This window comes from Pelobates fuscus, chromosome 5 (genome assembly GCF_036172605.1).
Source record: "Pelobates fuscus isolate aPelFus1 chromosome 5, aPelFus1.pri, whole genome shotgun sequence".
Taxonomy (NCBI): Eukaryota; Metazoa; Chordata; class Amphibia; order Anura; family Pelobatidae; genus Pelobates; species Pelobates fuscus.
In genome coordinates, this window is record NC_086321.1 from 312,641,345 (window position 1) to 312,665,013 (window position 23,669).

Sequence of the window (23,669 nt, forward strand, 5' to 3'; positions counted from 1 at the left end):
GTGCCCCAAATTTGAAGTAGGAGGACTGACCAAGCATCTTTTTCCATCTCCCGCTTCCTAAAATCGATGCCATATACACGTCCCCTGATAGGGCGCCAGCTCGTTATTCTCTTTTTCACTTCACTAGGGACACTTTACTGCAATATGGGCACTTAGACCCACTCTTTGTCTTGCACACTGTTATTCCTAGCCAGCATCTGTGATGGGAAATCAGGCAGTCATCTAAACGCAGGGCCGGCGCCACCTGTAAGGCGACCTAGGCAGCCGCCTAGGGCGCAACTTACCAGGGGGCGCCGGATCCCTGTCCCCGGTGCACCTCCTCATGCTGCGCCGCCTGAGCTCTTTAACAAGCCCCAGGCGGCGCAGCACTGCTGCATGGAGGGCGGCCGGGTTTCAGTGACCGGCAGGAGGGAAGCGCAGAGCGCTCCCTCCTGCCGGTCTCTCCATGTAGCGTGGCCGGGCGGCGCGGAACCCGGGACAGGAACCTCTGTTTCCTGTACCCGGCCGCCGGCAGACTGAAGGGAAGCGCTCACTGAGGACCACTGGGGGGGGGGGGTAAGGACCACTAGGGGAGGGGAGGGAGGATAAGGACCAGTAGGGGAGGGAGGGAGAGGGGGGATAAGGACCACTGGGGGTGGGTAAGGACCAGGGGGGGTAAGGACCACTAGGGGGGTAAGGATCATGAGGGGGGGGTAAGGACCACTAGGGGAGGGGAGGGAGGATAAGGACCACTAGGGGAGGGAGGGAGAGGGGGGGATAAGGACCACTAGGGGAGGGAGGGGGTGGATAAGGACCACTGGGGGGGGGGGTAAGGACCACTAGCGGAGGGGAGGGAGGATAAGGACCACTAGGGGAGGGAGGGAGAGGGGGGGATAAGGACCACTAGGGGAGGGAGGGGGTGGATAAGGACCCCTGGGGGTGGGTAAGGACCAGGGGGGTAAGAACCACTGGGGGGGGGGTAAGGACCACTAGGGGAGGGGAGAGTAAGGACCACTAGAGGAGGGGGAGGAAGGACCACTAGGGGAGGGGAGGGAGGGTAAGGACTACTACGGGAGGGGAGGAGGGAGGGAGGACCACTAGGGGAGGGGAGGGGAGGGTAAGGACCACTAGGGGAGGGGTGAGTCAGGACCACTGGGGGAGGGGGGTGAAGGAACACAGGGGGAACAGGGGTGGGAAGGTAAGGACCACTGAGGGAGGAGGAGGGGAGGTCCACTAGGTGTTTGGGAGAGGGAGGACCACTAAGGAGGGGAAGGACCACCAAAGAGGGGTAAGGAGGGAGGACTACTAAGGAGAGGGAAGGAGGATAAGGACCACTAAGGGGGGGGGGGATTACCACTAAGGGGGTGGTGGGAGTAGGGGAAGGTCTACTAAGGGGTTTGAGAGAGGGAGGACCACTAAGGGGGGGAGAGGGGAGTGAGAAGACCACCAAGGGGGGACTGCAGAGGGACAGGGGGCCAAGGGAGAGCACTAAGTGAGACACACACACACACAGAAACATACAATGCATTCCTACTCACACACAATACATCCCTTACGTTCTCTTACATAATTAATGCACCCCTTACAGACACACACTGCATTCAATTACATACGCAGAAACAAACCTTGCACCCCTTACACACACACACACACACACAGAAACATACAATGCATTCCTTACACGCAAACACACACTACATCCCATATAAACACACTACATCCCTTACACAAATTGCACACATAAAAAATCCCCAACTCATGGATGGGCCATGTAGGTGGATTTATGGGTGGGCATTGTAGGCGTATGCCCCCTGGGGGCCCAGACCCCAGAGCTGTGTAAGGGGCCCTAAAAAATTGAGCTGCTTCCTGTTCGTTAATTGTTGTGAGCACTGTTAAAAACAGTCTCCAGAGAGCCTCTTCTACACCAGACCTGTGGAGCCAGACTGAGCCCATCATCAGCCTCTTGTCCTCATCTGGTGGTAAGTAGGCAATCCAATATATTATTAGTGGCACTAATCTCTAATTTACCGCACATTAAATGGATACTATAGTCACCAGAAGCACTACAGCATAATGTAGTGGTTCTGGTGTCTATAGCCTCTGCCTGTAGGCTTTTTAATGTAAACACACTGTCTTTTCAGATAAAAGACACTTTGTGAAGACTGGCGTTGGCCCATATGGCAGAGCATATGGGCGGGGCATTGCGATGTCACATGGTGGGCAGGACATATGGGGGGGGGCGGCAAAATTGTTTTTGCCTAGGGCGGCAAAAATCCTTGCACCGGCCCTGTCTAAACGTTTAGATGAGCTTTAGCTTAGAACACCCTTGAAGGTGTTTAAAGGACCAAACTTCTGGAATAAAAGGGAATAATGACATGTCACACTTGTCATGTGTCCGTAAGGGGTTAAGGAGATTAGTGCTAGTTTAGAGGATTCTTCTTAGATCTCTCTGGGTCTTTATAGCCCTTCTACCTATCAAGCATTTCTGGAAACTAGCTAAGAGAAAGGGTGGCTGTGTGTCTGTGATACATTTTACTTTATATCACCTTATTGACACTTTATCACTCCGGTCTCCATACTCTCTGCCTATACCCATCTATTTAGAGGGAATTTCCTTGCCCCTGCCAATATTATATAATAGGTAATAGTATTACCATTATTACACAATTAGGTCTCTGAGGACAGGTGTCAATCCCTATCTGCCAAGTGACCCTATGTAGGGGGAACAGTCCCTATTCTGCTCTGTGTCAGTGTGTATCAGGGATCCCTAGGATATGTGTCAATCCATATCTGCCAAGTGACCCTATGTAGGGGGAACAGTCCCTATTCTGCTCTGTGTCAGTGTGTATCAGGGTCTCTGAGGACAGGTGTCAATCCATATCTGCCAAGTGACCCTATGTAGGGGGAACAGTCCCTATTCTGCTCTGTGTCAGTGTGTATCAGGGTCTCTGAGGACAGGTGTCAATCCATATCTGCCAAGTGACCCTATGTAGGGGTAACAGTCTCTATTCTGCTCTGTGTCAGTGTGTTTCAGGGATCCTTAGGATATGTGTCAATCCATATCTGCCAAGTGACCCTATGTAGGGGGAACAGTCTCTATTCTGCTCTGTGTCAGTGTGTATCAGGGATCCTTAGGATAGGTGTCAATCCATATCTGCCAAGTGACCCTATGTAGGGGGAACAGTCTCTATTCTGATCTGTGTCAGTGTGTATCATGGTCTCTGAGGACAGATGTCAATCAATATCTGCCAAGTGACCCTATGTAGGGGGAACAGTCTCTATTCTGATCTGTGTCAGTGTGTATCATGGTCTCTGAGGACAGGTGTCAATCCATATCTGCAAAGTGAACCTATGTAGGGGGAACAGTCTCTATTCTGCTCTGTGTCAGTGTGTATCAGGGATCCTTAGGATGTGTCAATCCATATCTGCCAAGTGACCCTATGTAGGGGGAACAGTCCCTATTCTGCTCTGTGTCAGTGTGTATCAGGGTCTCTGAGGACAGGTGTCAGGTGTATGGTAAGGAGCGTGTTCCATTAGCTACAAATACTTATGTACACATGTATAACTAAAAGACACATTTCACAATAATAAAAACAAGGAGAAAAAGATGTTAAAAAATATAAAAATGTAACAGCAAACCTGCATAATAACAGAGTAACTTTAAATTGCTGAATAAATGAATAGAGATCCTAAAATGTTTTGCTATGTTAGTAGTTTCTTAACTGGAAAATAGATGTATGCAATTATATTTTCATAAAGCCTAATTTAATTTATTCTAATCTGTTTAAAATAGTCACTCTGAAAGAGTCAACCTAATATATGGCCTGTTCTGAACAAGTTTCAACAATACCCATCTGCACGAAATATTGAATGTACATACCTCCTATTCGAGCATTAAACGCAATCCCTGCACCACAAATTCCATTATTAGCAACAGCAGCCACCTCACCAGCACAACGGGTCCCATGGCTAGAAATAAGATGAGGGAATACTTAGCATTGATTACATTTACAACACAGATACCCTCTTTTAGTCTGACTACAAGAAGGAAAAAGATTTAAATTGACAAAAGTGTTGCATATAGAAAAGTTTTTAAAAAAGTTTAGAATTCCCCATGGAAATTAATTTTATTAGCAGGAAGATTCCCCAATAATCTTTTTTTTTCTAAACCATGCCTGCCCAATTAAATGTATATAAACTGGATTCAACCTCCAGTGATGCTCTCAGCCTAGTAATGATCACCCATTGAAAAAAATCTTATTAATTATTTCCAAGGGTGCCCAGTGATGGATAACCTTTCCTTATATTGCAGTCGAGAGGAAGGAAGGACCAAAAGGCTACATTTTTTTAAAGAAAATACAAATAGTGGCCTCTGTTGAATAAAGATACTAAGAGAATTTATTCAGTAAAACAATGGTTGAAGTCATGGTATGTCAACTTTGAATTTTCTTGATATCACATTGAATATCTTCAGCAAGGGGAAGATTGTTAAAGGAGCACTATAGGGTCAGGAACACAAACATGTATTCCTGACTCTATAGGGTTAAAACCACCATGTAGCCACTTATGCCTCCCTAAATATAGTAAAATTTAGTATTCAAGTCTGGAGCTGCTTGCTTTGTCCCAGTTTCCTTTAAACCTGCCCACTGCCTGCTGACATCAGTAGAAGTGATAGCCTGATCCAATCACAATGCTTCCCCATAGGATTGGCTGCGATTGACAAAGAGACAGATCAGGGGCAGAGCCAGCACAATTCAAACACAGCCCTGGCCAATCAGCATCTCCTCACAGAGATGAATTGAATCAATGAATCTCTATGAGGAAAGTTCAGTGTCTGCATGCAGAGGGAGGAGATACTGAATGTTTGGATGCATTTTAGGCAGCCATGACCCAGGAAGGATCTCTAACAGCCATCTGAGGAGTGGCCAGTGAAGTTATTGCTAGGCTGTAATGTAAACACTGCATTTTCTCTGAAAAGAGTCTGGAATAAAGGCAGCATGTAAATTAGCAGGCTAAGTATTCATGGCTCCAGTGACCTGAAGGAAGTTCACTCCTGATATATGCACACAGTAGAAAAAAAAGTGGATGTCCGTGAAAAGCTCTGTTAAAATTCAAAAACATTTACTCTGCCCCGTAGAGTATAAAAAAATAGTAAACTCACAAGCTCATGTTTGCAAACAAGCAGGACCTTGATGAAGAGCATTAAGAAATTTCAGAAACTAATCCTCACTTGAAGTCTTGGGTGCTGGAAGGGAAGCAATGGACAATGTTGTGGGACAGGTCAGGATCCAAATTCGAGTACCAGTCACCTCCTGGTCCCGTTACAGCCCACTTCTATAAATTCATAGTATAATTTACTATATCCCACATCGTGTACTACTTTATGCTTTAATCAATGTATTCCTTTTACACTATTATCATTTACTTAATGCAACTTGGATTTTAAAGATTTAAACAGGGTCTTTAAATTACTCAGTTTTTTTATATTTTACCAGTAGCTGTTGTTTTGTTTGTAAGATGCTAAGCAATTGTCACGACTTACCTACACAGCTTCGCTGCTCCGACGGAGGTACATCAAACTTTGATGCATTATTTTTTCTGCAAGTACAAGTACTGCATTTGAGTTTCATACAAGTTATACCTAACATAACAACTGAGCCTTCATGGAACTCGCAGACTTGGCTGAGCCATGAACCGACAGATTGGGGAGCTAAGCCAATCCGTATAGGATCTGCAGCAGAGTCAAGTTCAGTTGCATGCACAGATCAAAGAACTACGTGTCACGCCACCTGCTGGTCCAATCTCTATCGCCTCTTCAGATGAACTGCAGTCTTCTGAACCTGCCGTATCTCTGCCTTAAAGCTTTTCAGGGGATCATGCTTTGTACCAGGGGTTTATAATGGACTGTATGCTGATGGTCGCAGTTAAACCCTGTACCTATTGCAACCATTGTGTTAAGGTCAGGACGTTATCTCGCTACTGGCTGGGGAGCCACGCAAATAAGCTCATCACCTACTACAAACACCCAGTCCCATCTTGAATACCTGGGAATCATTCTATGCCGCTCTTTATGCGTTATACGGCGATCCTGTTCGCCTTGTTAATGCCCAAACTGCAATGAGGACAGAATTTAAGAGCATTGCTATTGAGACACAGTGGAACGAGATAACACTGAAAGACCAATTCAGAATTGGTCTCAAGGATGAGTTTCACCAGAGTGGGTATCCCCAATATGCTCAAGGAACTCATACAGGCAGCCATCCAATTACACCGACGATTCAGAGAACGCAGGCAAGAAAGAGCTGCTTCCTTGTCATCCTTTGCGAAGCTCCCTGCTGTATCCTCATCCCGAGTGAAAGTCGCTACAACCACCATAGAATAACCCATGCAAATTGGTCTGGTAAAGGGCCATCTGCACCCTAATGAGCTTGCCAGGAGACGGAATAATAAGCTTTGCCTCTACTGTGGTAAACCAAACCATGTGTTCAACGCCTGTCCTGAGAAAGGTGCTAACCATACTGGTAAGCGACAGCCATGTCCTGTTTTTATGCCTTTTTCATCCACCATGGCACCCCACTTATCTATTCCTGTTTTGTTACAGTGGAATGAGAAGAGTGTGAAAGTGAAGGCCATGATAGATTATGGTGTCAGCGGCTGTTTGCTGGATATTTCTTTTTCTACTACCATGTGTATTCCTTGTCGCAATAAAGAATATCAAATATGCATTAAAGTTGTGGATGGTAGTTCTTTGAAGTCTGGGTTGGTTGCCAAAGAAACCTCAACGGTCACTGTTAACATTGATACCCATCATATAGAAATAATGCGGTTTGACCTGGTCGCCTCACCAATGTTTCCTATTATATTGGGATTACCATGGTTAAAAACACATAATCCAGGGGCGTGGCCAGCTGTGAACCTGAACAGACGTGCTGGTGGAGAGCTCCGACCTCCACCACTCTAAATCGACTAAAATAACACGAAGAAAAGAGAAAAAAGAACATAAAACTTTATCCACTGCGAACCTAACCCTCCCGGGTTAGCTATGGGACGAAAAAATAGAAGAACAGCGTATGCAGAGTGCTCTAACTTGCCAGACATCCGATGGTCATTCGACAGGCCGCAACAACAGGCCCGAGCCAAGATGGCGCTAGAAGAACCACAAGGTTCCAGCGAGTCAGAGGAATCCCACGATGATGAGATCCGGGGGGTCGCAGACCACGAGTGGGGTACACCGAAAGGCCGACTCAGACATCAAAAGGCTCCTACTGGACTTGCGAGCAGTTTGGAAGGCAGATCTGGCGGCTGTGCAAGCCGAGATGGGAAGCATCACAAAGCGCATCGAAGAGGTGGAAACCCAAGAGGAAGACAGGGATTGGTTGGCTCGAAGCCACAAGCTCCCAAGTCGAAGCTCTCTCGCAACAGGTGCAGAGGCTTACACGCACTGTGGGCTCCCTGGAGGCGCGACACCGCAAACAGAATATATGCATACGCGGTGCACCAGAGACGGTGGGCCCGGAGGTCTTGCTAAATTACGTAAATAAAGCAGCAGAAGCACTGGGCATAACAGGAGAAAACGGAGAACCATCACTGGTCTCAGCGTTCAGAATCCGGAAGGCCCCAACGGCACCTGTAGATGCTCCCAGGGACATAATTGCAATCACCCGAGATGATTCATTCAAAGGGGCGATACTAACCCAAGCCAGGAAACAACCCACTGTCCAAGTAGAAAACCACCACATTAGGATATTTGACGACTTACCATTCTCGGTTTTACTAGAGCGACGCAAGCTGCAGGTCGTTACCAGGCAACTGAGAGAACATGGTGTAAGATACAGATGGGGAGTATCCGGAACCCTGGTGGTGACCCGCGGAGATGAAGTGCTCACCGTATCAGCGGGAGAGGACCCTACAACATTTTTGGCTGCATTGAAGCTCCCGGACACCCAACTAGGGGACTCGGACACACAGGGGACTCCGACAGAGGGGGTAACCCCAAGGACACGCGAACAACAACCCAAACCTAAAGGAGTCCAGCAACCGCTTTGCCCACAGAACCCTCCATAGGACTCCAGACGACAAACAGTGAGCCCCACAGGGGAAGAACTGAGCTCTCCACAGAGCGCAATTAGTACTTTCTCCTGCTTTCAATTGCTGTTTAGACCCAAGACAGGGACCAGAACTCCCCTTAACCTAGCAGCAGATAACCCAGGCTACCCACCATGCAGTACCAAAATACCACTGAACACTTGCTTGAACTGCAACGAATTACTACAGCCTACTCCCATTTATCTTACAGCTTAGCTCCTCGGCTCTTATAATATCACATCACTTGCCGGCACCACAGATAAGTTAAGCACTTATTCCCCACTGTGATAATTTAGCACTCCAAATTCTGCATCAAGACTGACCTGTTAGTACTGAGTTGGGATCAACGTTTAGGGATCATTTAATTTGTATTTTATGGCTAATATTTCTACTTTCATTGGCTATATATTATGGGCAGGCTCTGAAGAGTTCGCACTAAAATATTCACTTTTGTCATATAACACGCATCACATGCAGTATAGTACATAGAGGTTAAAGTCAATCTTCACAGCAATGTGAGTCTAAAACTGCTCACCCAGACCTGGCACGAAGCAGCCCATGCAGGGCCTGAGGCACCACGGTCAACCAGCTAACTACAGATTTCAATACTTGAGATGAAATCTCCTAGACACCTCTTACTATTCGCTTTGCTTTGCTGTAAATATGCTTGTTTTGCACTGCCAGCATCTAGGTCTATAGCGATGTGTCTGTGATCCCCAGGTGGAAGCAGGCCAATGGCCCTCATCAGAAAGCCGCATGTATCCATTAATGCCCACCCATAGGCCATGATTAGGTTATAACTGCTTGTCTCTACAACATCTATTATACTCACATTTTACATATTTGGATGAGCTGATAGCAATATAATTTGTTGTACATTCAGATATGATTGCTTAAAACGTTTACATTTTGTATTACCACAAAAACCCAGAGAGGCTTTTACATGTCAGAGCCAAATACCGCGTGCATACCAAATGACTAACTTTTCTCATCTCTGTATAGATATTATTTTGCCTCAGATAGTAAAATAGATCGGGAAGAAGGGGCTCATTATTATGTCAACTAACCACATGACCCCACAAGGATATATTGCCCACCCTGGCTGCTGTTCAACTTGACTTAAGTTTATAATTGTGCAATTACTGCATAAACCATGTCAAAGCTATGTCTAACAAGCACGTATCTTATTTTATGTTTTAACTTTATCTGACACGTAAAACATGTTTATTCTCCTTCTCCTTGTTAAAATGTGCACAGTTCCGTATGGACCGCTTTGGGTCCGCTTAAGCTGCCAGCATCTTAACCCAAATAATCAAAACCCCCAAGGGGCTGATAGCCTGACACACCAAACTGCGCATCCTAAGTCCAGCTTACCAGCGGGCAAGACATATTAACTGAATTAACCCTAAGCCCTCATGAGCAGAAAGTGAGTTAAATGGTAATGTACACCTTAAGCCCGCTAGAGCTGCTAAATTGAGAAGCCAAATCGATATCCTCGAACACAAACGGAACGCCAAAGAGCTAAAGCGCACTGCACACCCTGAGTCCGCACAAGTAGCTGGTGTAATATACAGATCTGTGTTATTACGGTTTCCTCCCCGTACTTGTCACTGAATGCCCCAGAGAAGCTGGCATGTTTAACTGAGAGAGACTCATGTTTATTATTAATTACTGTGTTATTTGATTTGTATTATTTCTATCTTCTTGTAACGAATATTTGTAAGCTACCACCACAAAAAGAAAGAATTTAAAAGAAACAAAACACATAATCCTCTCATCTGTTGGGTAAACAGTTTGTTTCACAATGAGGGGATGTGAAGGATACCATGCCTTTAGCCCAACATAAAGCCAGAAGTACATATCAATACCATCCTTGATGTTCATAACAAGAGTCCCGTTGTACTTTTTGCTTCTGCTTACATGGATTATAATGAAGTATTCGATGAGAGGGGGGTTGACTCACTGCCCCCACATTGGACTTATGACTGTCCTGTTGATCTGTTACCAGGAGCACCTATCCCTTTTGGATGCATATGTCCTTGATCAGAACCTGAAAAATACCGAAAGAGTATCTGAAAGAGAACCTAGAAAAAGGATTAATTTGTCCTTCAACTTCTCTTGTGGGTGCTGGTATATTTTTTGTTGGGAAAAAAGATGGGGGTCTTCATCCTTGTGTGAATTACCGAGAGCTAAACAACATTACAGTAAAGAACAGATGCCCATTGTCTCTCATAGAAACATAGACCATGTTGAATATTGTTGTTCGGTATTTACAGATGAAAATGAAGAAAAGGGACCTCAGTTAAGAAAAAGTATAAATGAGGCTTTTATTACACGTGAGTTTACAGAGGAAGAGGTTCTATTTCAACTGTCAAAAATAAAGACAAAAAAGTCAATGGGACCTGATGGAATACACCTAAAGTTATTAAAAGAGCTTAGTGGTGTACTAGCAAAACCATTAACAGATTTATTTAACCAATCATTGTTAACAGGAGTAGTCCCAGAAGATTGGAAGTTAGCGAATGTTGTACCCATTCACAAGAAAGGTAATAGGGAGGAGTCGGGCAACTATAGGCCAGTAAGCCTTACTTCAGTAGTGGGGAAAAGTAATGGAAACCATGTTAAAGGATAGGATTGTTGAACATCTAAAAACACATGGATTTCAAGATCAGAGACAACATGGGTTTTCTTCAGGGAGATCATGCCAAACTAATCTTACTGATTTTTTTATGGGTTAACTAAAATTATAGATCAGGGTGGTGCAGTAGACATTGCTTACCGAGATTTCAGTTAGGCTTTTGACACTGTTGCACATAGAAGGCTTATCAATAAACTGCAATATTTAAGTTTGGATTCCAATATTGTTGAATTGGTAAGGCAGTGGCTGAGTGAAAGGCAACAGAGGGTTGTAGTCAATGGAGTATATCCGAAGCTTGGGCTTGTCACCAGTGGGGTACCTCACGGATCTGTACTTGGACCCATTCTCTTTAATATTTTTATTAGTGATATTGCAGAAGGTCTTGATAGTAAGGTATGTATTTTAGCTGATGATAGTAAGATATGTAACAGGGTTGATGTTCCAGGAGGGATAAGCCAAATGGCAAATGATTTAGGTAAACTAGAAAAATGGTTGTGGCAACTGACATTTAATATGGATAAGTGCAAGATAATGCATCTTGGATGTAAAAAATAGAGTACAAAATATTTGATAGAGTCCTAACCTCAACATCTGAGGAAAGGGATTTAGGGGTGATTATTTCTGATGACTTAAAGGTAGGCAGACAATGTAATAGAGCAGCAGGAAATGCTAGCAGAATGTTTGGTTGTATAGGGAGAGGTATTAGCAGTAGAAGTGCTCGTGCCATTGTACAGAACACTGGTGAGACCTCACTTGGAGTATTGTACGCAGTACTGGAGACAATATCTTCAGAAGGATATTGATACTTTAGAGAGAGTTCAGAGAAGGCCTACTAAATTGATTCATAGATTGCAGGATAAAACTTACCAGGAAAGGTTAAAGGATCTTAACATGTATAGCTTGGAGGAAAGACGAGACAGGGGGGATATGATAGAAACATTTAAATACATAAAGGGAATCAACACAGTAAAGGAGGAGACTATATTTAACCCCTTAAGGACTAAACTTCTGGAATAAAAAGGAATCATGACATGTCACACATGTCATGTGTCCTTAAGGGGTTAAAATAAGAAAAACTACCACAACAAGAGGACATAGTCTTAAATTAGAGGGACAAAGGTTTAAAAATAATATCAGGAAGTATTACTTTACTGAGAAGGTAGTGGATGCATGGAATAGCCTTCCAGCTGAAGTGGTAGCGGTTAACACAGTAAAGGAGTTTAAGCATGCGTGGGATAGGCATAAGGCTATCCTAACTATAAGATAAGGCCAGGAACTAATGAAAGTATTTAGAAAATTGGGCAGACTAGATGGGCCGAATGGTTCTTATTTGCCGTCACATTCTATGTTTCTATTCGCAAAGTTCTATAGAAAATGTATCCGTAATTTCTCATGGCTGGTTCAACCATTAACTATGCTGACAAAACTTCATAATACATTCAATTGGTCAAGAGAAGCACAGAAGGCTTTTGATGACCTGAAACACCAGTTTACCACAGCACCAATCCTTACATTACCGGATCCTACAAAACCATACTACCTAGAGGTCGATGCTTCGGAAATCGCCACTGGGGCTGTACTATCACAATGGGAAGAAAAAGACGACCATCTACAGCCAGTTGCCTTTTATTCTAAATGATTAAGTTCTGCCAAAGCAAACTACAATATAGGAGATAAAAAACTCCATCAAACGTGCTCTGGAAAAATAGAGCCATCTACTAGAAGGTACCCGAATCCTATAACCATTTATAGAGATCATCGTAACCTTGAATATCTCAGACAAGCTCGAAGACTTTGTCCCAGACAGGCAAGATGGGCTCTGTTCTTTTCTCGTTTACTGATCCGCATTATGTATAGACCCAGTTCCAAGAATGGTAAAGCAGATGCTTTATCACATGTACCTTGCCCAACGGATACTCCAATGGAAACTCCTGGAACCATACTCCAAGAATGAAATTTTTTGGCAACCCAGTCTCTATTACTATACAAAATAAAAAGGTGGTCTCATAACATCACGCTACCTAATCCTCTTTCATGCCTACTAACTAACAATCTACTCTACGTCCCCAAAACAGTCCAATGGCTGGTCATGGAGGACAAAAAACAAACCTATGGGGGGCGGGGCCTGACTGTCATGGTGGACAGACGTGTATAGCTGGAGCTCCCTACTATACACAGCCAAAATGGCTAAAAATGCACGTCTTGACCGCCCTAAAATACAGCACGAGACCCCAAGCGACTTACTAAAGCCAAGTCCCCACGGTGAACCGGTAAAGCGGCCCATGAGTGGACGATGGGCAGCAGATTGTACCCGCGAGGGCATGCGGCCTAGTGAGTGCCGGGCGGGAGAGGCAGCCGACCTTCCAGCCTGGAGCAATCCGGAGACCAACTGCCACAAACGGGCACCCTGCAACCCCCCCCTCGGACCGGTGTTGGTGATCGCGGTCCACCACTGGGGATTTCTCCAGACAAAACGCATGAGAGAAACTAGAGGCCTACCTAAAATGGCGGAAACCATGCTGCCTTCCAGCAAGCACGAGGCCCAACAAGAACCCGGGTCCAACCTGGATTGCATTTTCGCTGAATTCTGGCTTAAGCTCAAACACCGGCTGCAACAACGGGTCCCAAGACCACCCAGCTCATGTCGCCATCCTAGACAGCCGCCATCCGATCCGCAGCAACAAACCGTTGCACCGGTGGCATCTAAAACCACACCATGGCGGCGGAGAGGAGAGCACACACCTCGCACACACAAGGCATCGAAGCAGAGGACACCGCAGAAGCCAAACGCAAGCCCGCTACAAGCACTCACCATATCAGGGATGACCCTAAGCAGGCGGCAAGGTACAGCCAAACGACCCCACCAACTCCTGCCCACTTACTGGTCCCAGAAGGAGACCCAGACACCTCGACAGTCACCCCCTGATCCTCAACGGCGGGGAGCTGTGCCAGCGAAACACTCGACAACAAAAAAATGGCGTCAGAAAAGAAAGCGTGCACCTCGTACAGAACAACCCCACGGCAGAAATCAAGTAAGGGCCCGCTCCGGGCACCCGCAGCCGCAGGAACGACCCCACGAAGGCACCAGGGTACCAACCGCCCCCACCCACTCACCGCACCCAAGGGGAGATCCACGGGCACCCACAGCAGGGAACGACGAGGCATCGGGTGAACCAGCCAGGACGCACGGCAAACCGAGACCCATGACAGGGAGACCGAATAGGTTGCATGGCACTGCACTAAGGGAAATTATCTTACTAAAGCCGACCCGGCCAAAAAGGGACTCAATCCTGGGGAACCCCAGGGGACTTTATTGTATGAAAAGCATGAGGAATGCCGTCGGGGTACCACATGCTCGCTTGTTATTTTTTCATGCACTGCAAAAATAAAGATTTAAAAAACAAAACAAAAAAAAACAAAAAAACCTATGAACTAGTCCAAAGAACTTTCTGGTGGCCCTCTATGCAAAAAGACGTGCATGACTTTGTCAAAGCATGTCCCATATGTTCCTATTCCAAAGAACCTTTGGCTCATCCAGTTGGGTTGTTACAACTGCTTCCCATTCCTTCTTGTCTCTGGTCTCAGATCTCTGTCGACTAAACAAACAGCACTACTGTTCCAAAGACATGTGTACCTGAGTCTATCCTGTCTGACAGAGGCCACTCACACTTCCCAGAGCCACATATAGCAGGCTCTGGCTATGTTGGCTTGTCTGTAAGTAAAGTTGCTGCAATGGAATATGGATCATGTAGCTTTTATTCCTCCAAAGATGTAAAAAAAATGGAGAGTTGAAGAATATCAAAATGAATTTACTTTAACCAAAGTGCAAAATACAGGGATAGAAGCAATACAAACTCGGGTGCATAATCCATCCTTCCCTCTGTCCATTTTTATAGTGTTCTAATTAATTGGGGGTGGATTTTGGCTCAGTTTTTCAAAGAGTACAATCACTTCCGGGTTCCATTTCCAATTGCGTCTGACGTCATCGCGAATGCACAATGGAGAACTTGTGTCCCTCCGTGGTGTTTCTCAATCTTATGTAGTTCATAAAGTTATTTGAAGCATCGGCAGCCATTACTTTTCAAAATTTTGCTGCTAATCATATTTACAAATGTATATACATACAAACTTAAAACTTTATTAAATAAACATATAAATCACACATTTAAAACCGTATTAAAAAGTTGATATAGATATTGTAAATTAATCTATGTATATTAGGATTTTTATATAATCTTCTGCAAATCCAGATCAGTTTGCAACAATAGATGCTTAGGAGACGCGCACGATTGTTCCACAGCGCAAAACAGCTGGATCTAATTACTGCAATACTCACCTCCATGACAACCCCGGCAGATTGATAGGCCCATACACACCAATAGGGTTTTATGGAAGCTTGTTAAGTAGGTGTGCCTTTTGTATGGCACTCTATTTAAATAGCTGAGCTTTCATTGCTTAGTGGTTCTGTGCTACCTTTCTATGATTACCTATATTCCTGATATCCTGAATACCTGTTTTACCTGACTACTTATTCATTATTGAACCTCTGCATCCTGAATTTTGACTTTTTGGATTGTCTGACCTTGTTTCTGCCTTGCCCCTATTGGATTATTTGCACCTGACTTTGCTTTACTATTTTTTCTGTAAGTACAAGTACTGCATCCTGAGTTTTATACAAGTTATACCTGACAACAATATGCTGGCTTTTCACAAACAGTAATGATGCATTTAAGGGTGTGAATGATGTACTAGAATACAGGAGACACAAGGGACTTATTAAAAGGAGACAGTAAACTAAGTGGGAACAAATATCAACAGAAACATAGGGACAAGAGAGAAAGAAGGCAGTATAAGATGCTTAACTAGATGCCAGACTAACAAACTACAAAGACAATGAGGAATAAAGAAACATTTTTGCAGAGTTAAAGATAATTTGCGATTTACAGTCATTTTCTTTTTTCTGTTTTGAGAAGAGGAGGTGATAAGTTAGTACCAATACGAACATAAAGTCCTAAAGAATTTGATCAACTTACATACCCACTCATAAAATAAAACATATACTTGTAAAACTAAATAAAACTTTAAAGAACAGACTAGGTATAAAATACATGAAATAGAAACACTCACCGATTTTCATCATATAGGTCATATCTTGGCTGGGGGTCAGGGTCATTATCATTGAAATCATAGCTTGCTAAAGGATCCTGTTGAATGGCAAATTTATATCAATTATATACACACAAGATATTTATATAGAATTGTAATAATTTTCTCACACACCCATACGTGCATGTTGTTGCTATAACATTCTGTTAAGACGTTATAATTAAGTGTTCTTGCATAGCAAGACCACTTAATGTTATCTCACATATATATTATTATTATTATTATAGCCAAATTTGCCACCCTAACTCCTCCCACAGTTTTTACACTACATAGACAAAAATATACCAAAACGTGCAGATTGTTCCCGATCGGATTGCTATTACTTTGTGGAACGTTTCGGCGAATGGTTCTCGAAATATCGTCGTTCTTGTGGCGAAATTTGTCCCATAGGAATGAATGGCAAAATGTTCAAAACTAGAGTGGGAGCTGGCAAAAGCTGAAAAATCAGGACATGATTTCTAAACTGCCACCACTCCCTAATTTTCAAGCCCACCTACACAAATCTTATATCAAAACGTTCAGCTATCCCTGCTGCCACTACAAATGTCCACGGCTAAGCCATAGTCCTGATAGTTTTCACAATATGACCATTTGTTTGCAACTCACGCAGTCCATTGACATTCATTGAAACTCCACTCTGCAAAGCTCACATTTGAAGGGCAATTTCTAAACTGCGACTGTGCCTTCATTGTTAATATTGCAGAGACATACTATGCATCAAAATGTAGGTCTGGGTCTTGTGATTCTCACAATATAAAGCTCTTCGCTGTAGGATTTATAGTTTTTAAAATATGACAGTTTGAAGATGGCAACCGCCAAAATACTCTGACTTGTGCCAGGCTGCAGCAGCAAGTGATGTCATAGACAAAGCCTTTTACACCTGCTAATGTTTTTATAACTGTATGTTTTAATGTAACTGTGAAGCACTTTGGGCAACAACGTAGACTACTGGTGGAGGCAAGAACACTCCACACAATTTCCCCAGAAATTGTAGCTTTTCTAGTTCAGTATGTTTCAGGAAATAGCTACAGGTCCGACACTAGATTGACTTCATAACTAAAGAAGGCAAATAAGGGTATTATGTGGAAAGCCCATAACAACTCTACCATATAACTAAAATGAGCCCAAACCAAGAAAGTTATGGTAGGAAAAAAAGTGATTGAAAACCCCTTCTACATGAAATCAGTAGATAGTCAGTTCATTGCTAAATACAGATCTGCACACACCAGTCAAGCCATAAGACTTTCTTTCCCCACAGAAATCTCACATAATTAAAATGAGAGGCATTGGTCAGACTGAATGTGAATATGCAATACAGTAGAAGTAGTATTTGTGCTTAACGAAACAAATTTGTCTAGCTCACACTTATACTCACTCATAGGAACAGCGATTGTGATGCTCTGCATTTAACATCCTGCAGCAACTCCCACAAATCCATTTGCAACACTTACAACAATCAAGTAACATACGGTGGATGGTGGCCCTAAATAAAAATTGGGGGGGGGACCTAATGTCCTCCCCCTGGCCCCCACCCCTGAGTGGTGGGTGGGGGCCCTAAATAAAAATTGGGGGGGGAACCTAATGTCCTCCCCCCTGGCCCCCACCCCTGAGCGGTGGGTGGGGGCCCTAAACAAAAGTAAGGGGGGGAGGACCTAATGTCCTCCCCCCTGGCCCCCACCCCTGAGCGGTGGGTGGGGGCCCTAAACAAAAGTAAGGGGGGGAGGACCTAATGTCCTCCCCCTTGGCCCCCACCCGTGAGTGGTGGGTGGGGGCCCTCAACACCAATTGGGGCGGGCCTAATGTCCTCCCCCTGGCCCCAACCCCTGAGCGGCAGGTGGGGGCCCTAAATACATATTTAACCCCCCTCTCCCCTGGTGACTAGGGGTACCCAAACCCCTAGTCACCCCCTCACCCAAAAAAATAAACTCCTACCTACCCCCCTCACCCTAAAAATAATGAGGTGGGACCATTTAACTAAGTACCTTTAAAAATAAAAATAGACTTACCATTCAATGTTTTCTTTCTTCTAAAATCTTCTTTTTTCAGCCCCCAAAAAAGGGCAAATAAAAATCCATAATAACCGACGCAAAAAAAAAACACGAGCGCAAAAAAAAAAAATCCATCTTCACCCGGCGAGGGCTCTGCGCAGACTGAGCTCTGCAGGGCGGGGCAAGGCTTATAAAGGCCCCGCCCTGCAATTAGGCTCAGTGCACTCTGATTGGTGGGTTTAAGCCATCCAATCAGAATGCTCTGACAGGTAAATGAAGAGACTGACAGGTAAGTCTCTACATTTGCCTGTCACAGCACTCTGATTGGTTGGTTTGAAATCCACCAGAGTGCTCTGTGTCATTTTACACAGTGTGGGAAAGTTCTTTGGAATTTTCCCACGCTGTGTAATTTGACCTCTAACACACTGATTGGTGGATTAAGTATATAGCGAGTAGGGGCACAATTTACTAATACTAAGTAATTTTTACTTAGTATTAGTAAATTTGGCTGAAAGACCAATTTAGGTCTTTCAGCCTTTTGGTAGATAACTCCCTAATATCGTGGGAATTAGGGAGTTATCTACCAAGCGGCTGCAACAAAAGTCCCGAAATGCCGGAGTTTTGAAGTTGCCGAAGTTTCAGAAGTGCCGAAGTTCTGAAGCGCCGAAGTTGCGAAGATCCGAAGTGGTCAAGTGCCGAAGTGGTCAAGTGCCGAAGTTGCCGAAGAGCCGAAGTCCCGAATTTCGGAATGACGATCCGAGCCAAATATTTTCCCCATGCACATGCCTAGTAGTGAGCCTATTACCGCGTAAGGCTAGCAGTGGTTGTGTTGGAGCCCTTGTAACGACAGAGAGGTGTTTGTCGAAAACTTCCACAGGAGACTATTTATTACTAGTGGGGTAATAGGTAATAGTGACCCTCTGTCCTTTGGCACTAGTTTTTGTATGGTGTAGGGACAGTAAATAGTTATCGTGTGATTTCACCAGGTTTGACCTAGTGATGAAATTGGGGGAGTTGTAGTTAGCAGTGGTAAATTCTTTGGGCCGAAGAAAACCGTAAAAAGCCAAATAGATGGCTGTTTTAATGACCTGATTAGTATGAGTTTCAAAGGGTGAGGTGTCTAACAGATTTGAAAGTGACTGAAACAATAGATCATGGATGGGTAATCTGGATGGTGTGGGTAAAGGGGTGGAGGCCTTTGATACCTTTAAGTATAGCTTTCACCTGGTAAGATGACAGAAAGCATTGTCTATTAGCCCAAGTGGTGAGGATGTGATGTTGAATACCGGTGATATATAACTTAATGGTATTGAATGATCGTGTTAGGTGAAGGTGGCAAAAGGAAATGAATGCAATCATTGTCTCCATGGAAAATTGGTCTGTGATATTAAAGTCCAGCAAGAAAATATGAAAAGCCCTACCATATGCCTTCCTGGTGTTATCGGAGAGACCAAGTTGAGAGAGTTGATGCCCGTGATTGAGTAGTTCTTTTAATCCAAAACCATCTCCTGCCACCGCGGTACCGGAGTTGGTATCGAGTAGCTGTCGGTAGTGCCGCCCGAAACTCCTGAAACCGAGATCGCGATAAGTGATCAGCAGCGATATTCAGAACCCCAAGCACATGTATGCAAGTTAAGAGAAAACTGCGTTTTGCAGCTAGCCACGTGAGAGTCCTCATAAATCGCATGATGGCCAGGGAAGAGGAATGTCCCTTGTTTACAATATGGCACGTTGCCATGTTGTCCGAGAAGCAACGCACCGTATTCCCAGACCAGCAAGCTCCCCACTTAACTGCTGCTGCCACAATTGAGTAAAGCTCAAATAACGCCGAGGTGTCCTTGAACTCGGGGATCTCAGTAATTTCCCCATTTCCCCAGACCCCCTCTGTCCATACTGGAATAAAAATGCTTTTCCCATTCCAATTCAGCAAAAATTCCCTCCACATGCGTAGGTCAGCAGTGGCATGTACATCTAACGTAACGTGGGAGGAATCAGATTGTAATAGGGAAAATTATCTAAGTAATCGGGATATGAATGCTCTCCCCTGTGGAATAATTTTCATTGCAAAATTAAGTGAACCTAACAGGAATTGCAACTCCTTCCTATTACAAGAACCCCCTGCTAGGTAATGGTCTATGGCTGACAGGACGCGTTCAATCTTCTCCCCGGGGAGGCTGGCATGCATATATGGTGCATGCACCACCCCCAAGAAGTTGATGATCGTATCCGGACCTTCAGTCTTTGTTGGTGAAATAGGTACTCCTAGTTGTGTGAACAGTCGTGTTATAGAAAGGAGGCTACTGGGAGGTAACAGGTTACTTTCTATGGTCAGAAAATCGTCCAGGTAATGGATAACGGTGGGGCATTTACAGATGTTAAGCAGCATTCAGCACAACGTCTCAGCAAATATATCAAAAATCCTGGGGCTGCTCTTAGAACCAAACGTGAGACGTGTGAAAAAAATAATATGAACCCTGCCACTTAACACCATGTAAATGCCACAGGGACGGATGGATAGGGAGTAACTTAAAAGCGTTCACTATATCCGTTTTGCTAAGCCATGCCCCTACCCGAGCCGAGAGGATGGCAGTGACGGCATTATCTATGGTAGCATATTGGAGAGAAAATTCTTCTGATGGGATGAGCAAGTTAAGACTTGGGGTAGATGCATGGGGAGCAGAGAGGTAGAGAATTAACCTTTGTTTATTGGATGATTTACTCGTGACCAGTCCTATGGGGTTAGTTCTCCAAACCGCGAAAGACGGGGAGTCAAAAGGGCCAATTAAGAATCCTTGTTCAATCTCTTTCTGGAGAAGTAGGTTAATTGTGTCGGGAGCTGCCTGGGCTGTCTGTAAGTTTTCACATTCTAAGATTCCAGTAGGCATATGGATAATACCCGTGTGAAATCCCAAGGTAAACCCTGCCACCAAAAATTCTACCAGATGTTGAGATGGGTGACCACACAATAACTCTTTCAGCAGGGAGACATTAAGAGACGAAAAGTACTGCTTGGGATATAATTTATTTGGGCACATTACTTTAGAGTGAGCCTGGAAACATTGGGAACAAACATGGAGTAGTCTGCAGTCACTGTATCCGCAAGTGCCAGTGTTAAAATTGTTACAAACTTGTGATTTTCCCAAAAACACTATATCACGTCTCAGTTTATCTTTCAGCACCCTGCCTGTTCTCCCAGTGGGCATCATATTAGTAGGGGGAAATAAGGCATTCCCCTCTGGAGAGTTAGGGCACAAATTAGCCGTGTGGGAGTTGGATGAGCAAATGGCACAAGCTGGGGTTTTGAGGCCCGCAAAGTGTCGACAAAAAAGCTCCGTATCACGCACACCCCAATCAGCTTGATAATTGAACTGGGATAGAGCAGCCAACGCTTTTGCGGAAAAAGCACGGTGGTAGTCGTAAAGACGTACCACCGTACTTGTGCCCCAAATCCGCCAGCTAGTGGAGATAGAGATCCAATTCTTCTCTCCTATCTGGAGATACAGAGCATATCACGTCTCTGTAGATCCCGAAAGCCAACACAAATTTGGGTATGGCTAGCTTGCGATTCAACATAGGGTCCCTAGATTTCAACACAACTGACATCCCCATATGCATAGGTTTTGTTTTCAAGGACATCTTGCGAAGCAATAAGAAGTGATACCAGATTGATATCCTTCTCTTGCAAGATGTCCTTTTTTATGTTTGCAGGCACCATATGTGCCGGGTTAATAATATGTGGGTCTTTAGAACGGTTGGAATATTACCCGGTAGGGGGTCTGGGCGAATCGTAGCGTTCGGATTCCCCAGTGCCGAAGGTGACACAGTAAGCCAAGGTATCACACTTCTTGTAACCATCCTGCTGACCACCGGATTTATTCAAGAGACATAACCTAACAAGCATATACGTGCCACAAACTACTGCTGCCAATACCATCCGGACAATTAGCACCAGTAACGTTTGTTATGACATATGTCTTCATATATCCTGTGACCATGTCCAAATATTAAATGTATTTTTTGCCACATGCCATAACCCTTATGACCACCAGGGGTCAGTCAGACATTTTTAACCCAATGCAGACAATATGGTGATACAGTGTAACCAGGAGAAAGGGTAAGCAGGAAAGAGAGGGAAAAAAACCCAGTAATAATGATCCAGCCACCAGAGGTCGCCCTAATACATATAACAATATTATAATCTAATATTGAACAGCGTTTCGGCAACCGAACGGCCATAAGATAGCCAGGATATGCAAAGACTGCCCCAACCAAATAACCCTATTTAAGCATTCCCATATTGCATATATGTCGTACCAGAACGCCCGCATTCGTCTAAATATGTACCGAACATGTGTGCGCCCGTCGAACATTGATGACGTAAACGGCCGTGTTGAAAAATTGCGAAGGCCGTAGCACTTACGATTTTGCGACCGGGTGCTGCCACGCGAAGCCCCGCGAAAACCCATTGTCTGATTTCCAAGTCAGACAGCCGGAAACCGGAGGAACAGGATTCGTTGGGACCCTGCCCTGGAAGCTGCCCACGAGATGCAGGTAAGCAGAATGGAGTTAGGACCGACCGGAAGTGACGATCACTCTCCACAACTCACCAGACCTAAGACGGTAGTGAGGGAAGGGCTGGTGCTCCTTAAGAAGGGGAACCAAGCCCCTCCCACAACTTCAGGCCCCGCCTTGCATATATACACAAACACATACATAATACTTGTGTATATAATACGTGTTTTGTGTGTGTGTGTATATATATATATATATATATATATATATATATATATATATACACACACACACACACACACACACACTTTTATTTCCTATATATGTATAATGTAATAAAATAATGAAAGCGTTTTCCAATATATTTATAAGTATATTGCAAATAAGATTACATTATGTGTAGTTTGATATATATGTGAATATATCTCAAAGTACACAAATAATGAAATCATATATATGCATTATATATGTATAATATATTATAAAATGCTTTAATTATAATATATTATACATATTTATTTGATTATTTTTTTTTCACTTTTAAGTCCTCAGGGGGACTGCCTAACAGCTCAGACTGTCCCCCTGCAGTCAGCTCCATAGACTTCTATTGCGGCCATGTGATCATGGTGACATGGCCCTGGAGGGCCGGAGCTGCTGCAGGGGTACTACTAGGGTCTCGGGCTGTCCCCCCCCTCCGTCTGGGATCGCCGCGGATTGCCAGTCCAGGTAAGTATAGGGATCATATTTGCTGGGTACATACTACAAAAAAAAACAATTGTTTTTTGTTGGACGTACCTTGTACGTCCGCAGTCGTTAAGGGGATAGTTAAATTTTGCCTCTTTGTAAATCAATAGTAAGACCTCACCTTGAATATGCAGTGCAATTTTGGGCACCAGTTTTAAAGGAGTTATAAACGGCATTTGTTTTCTTTAGAAAAAAGGTGTCTGAGAGGTGAGAATGTCACTATACAAATATATACAGGGTCAGTACAAACCACCAGGTATTAACCGGTTCGTTAGCAGGAATATACAGGTTATCTTATCAAATTCTGTAGATATTTTGAAACAAGGTGTTTTTGAAAAAAACTAAATATGCAAGAATATACACTGATCAGCACAACATCAAAACCATACGCCTAATATTGTGTAGGTCCCAATCATGATGCCAAAACAGCTTGCAGCTTGCATCAAGGCATGGACACCACAAGAACGTGTCCTGTGGTATCTGGCACCAAAACATCATCAGCAGAACCTTCATTGTTATGAAAGTTGTGAGATGGGGCCTCCATGGATCGGGTTTGT

At 44.2% G+C, this 23,669-nt stretch overlaps 1 protein-coding gene across 1 annotated transcript in view; it reads right to left on the minus strand.

The window, feature by feature from the left end:
- Positions 1–23,669, minus strand: part of PCSK4 (proprotein convertase subtilisin/kexin type 4) — a 244,198-nt gene that overhangs the window by 88,704 nt on the left and 131,825 nt on the right. The window contains exons 5-6 of the mRNA XM_063456574.1: positions 15,830–15,906; positions 3,860–3,948 (exon numbers count right to left, since the gene is read on the minus strand). Coding sequence (XP_063312644.1) covers positions 3,860–3,948; positions 15,830–15,906 — 166 coding nt within the window. The remainder of the gene's footprint in view (positions 1–3,859; positions 3,949–15,829; positions 15,907–23,669) is intronic.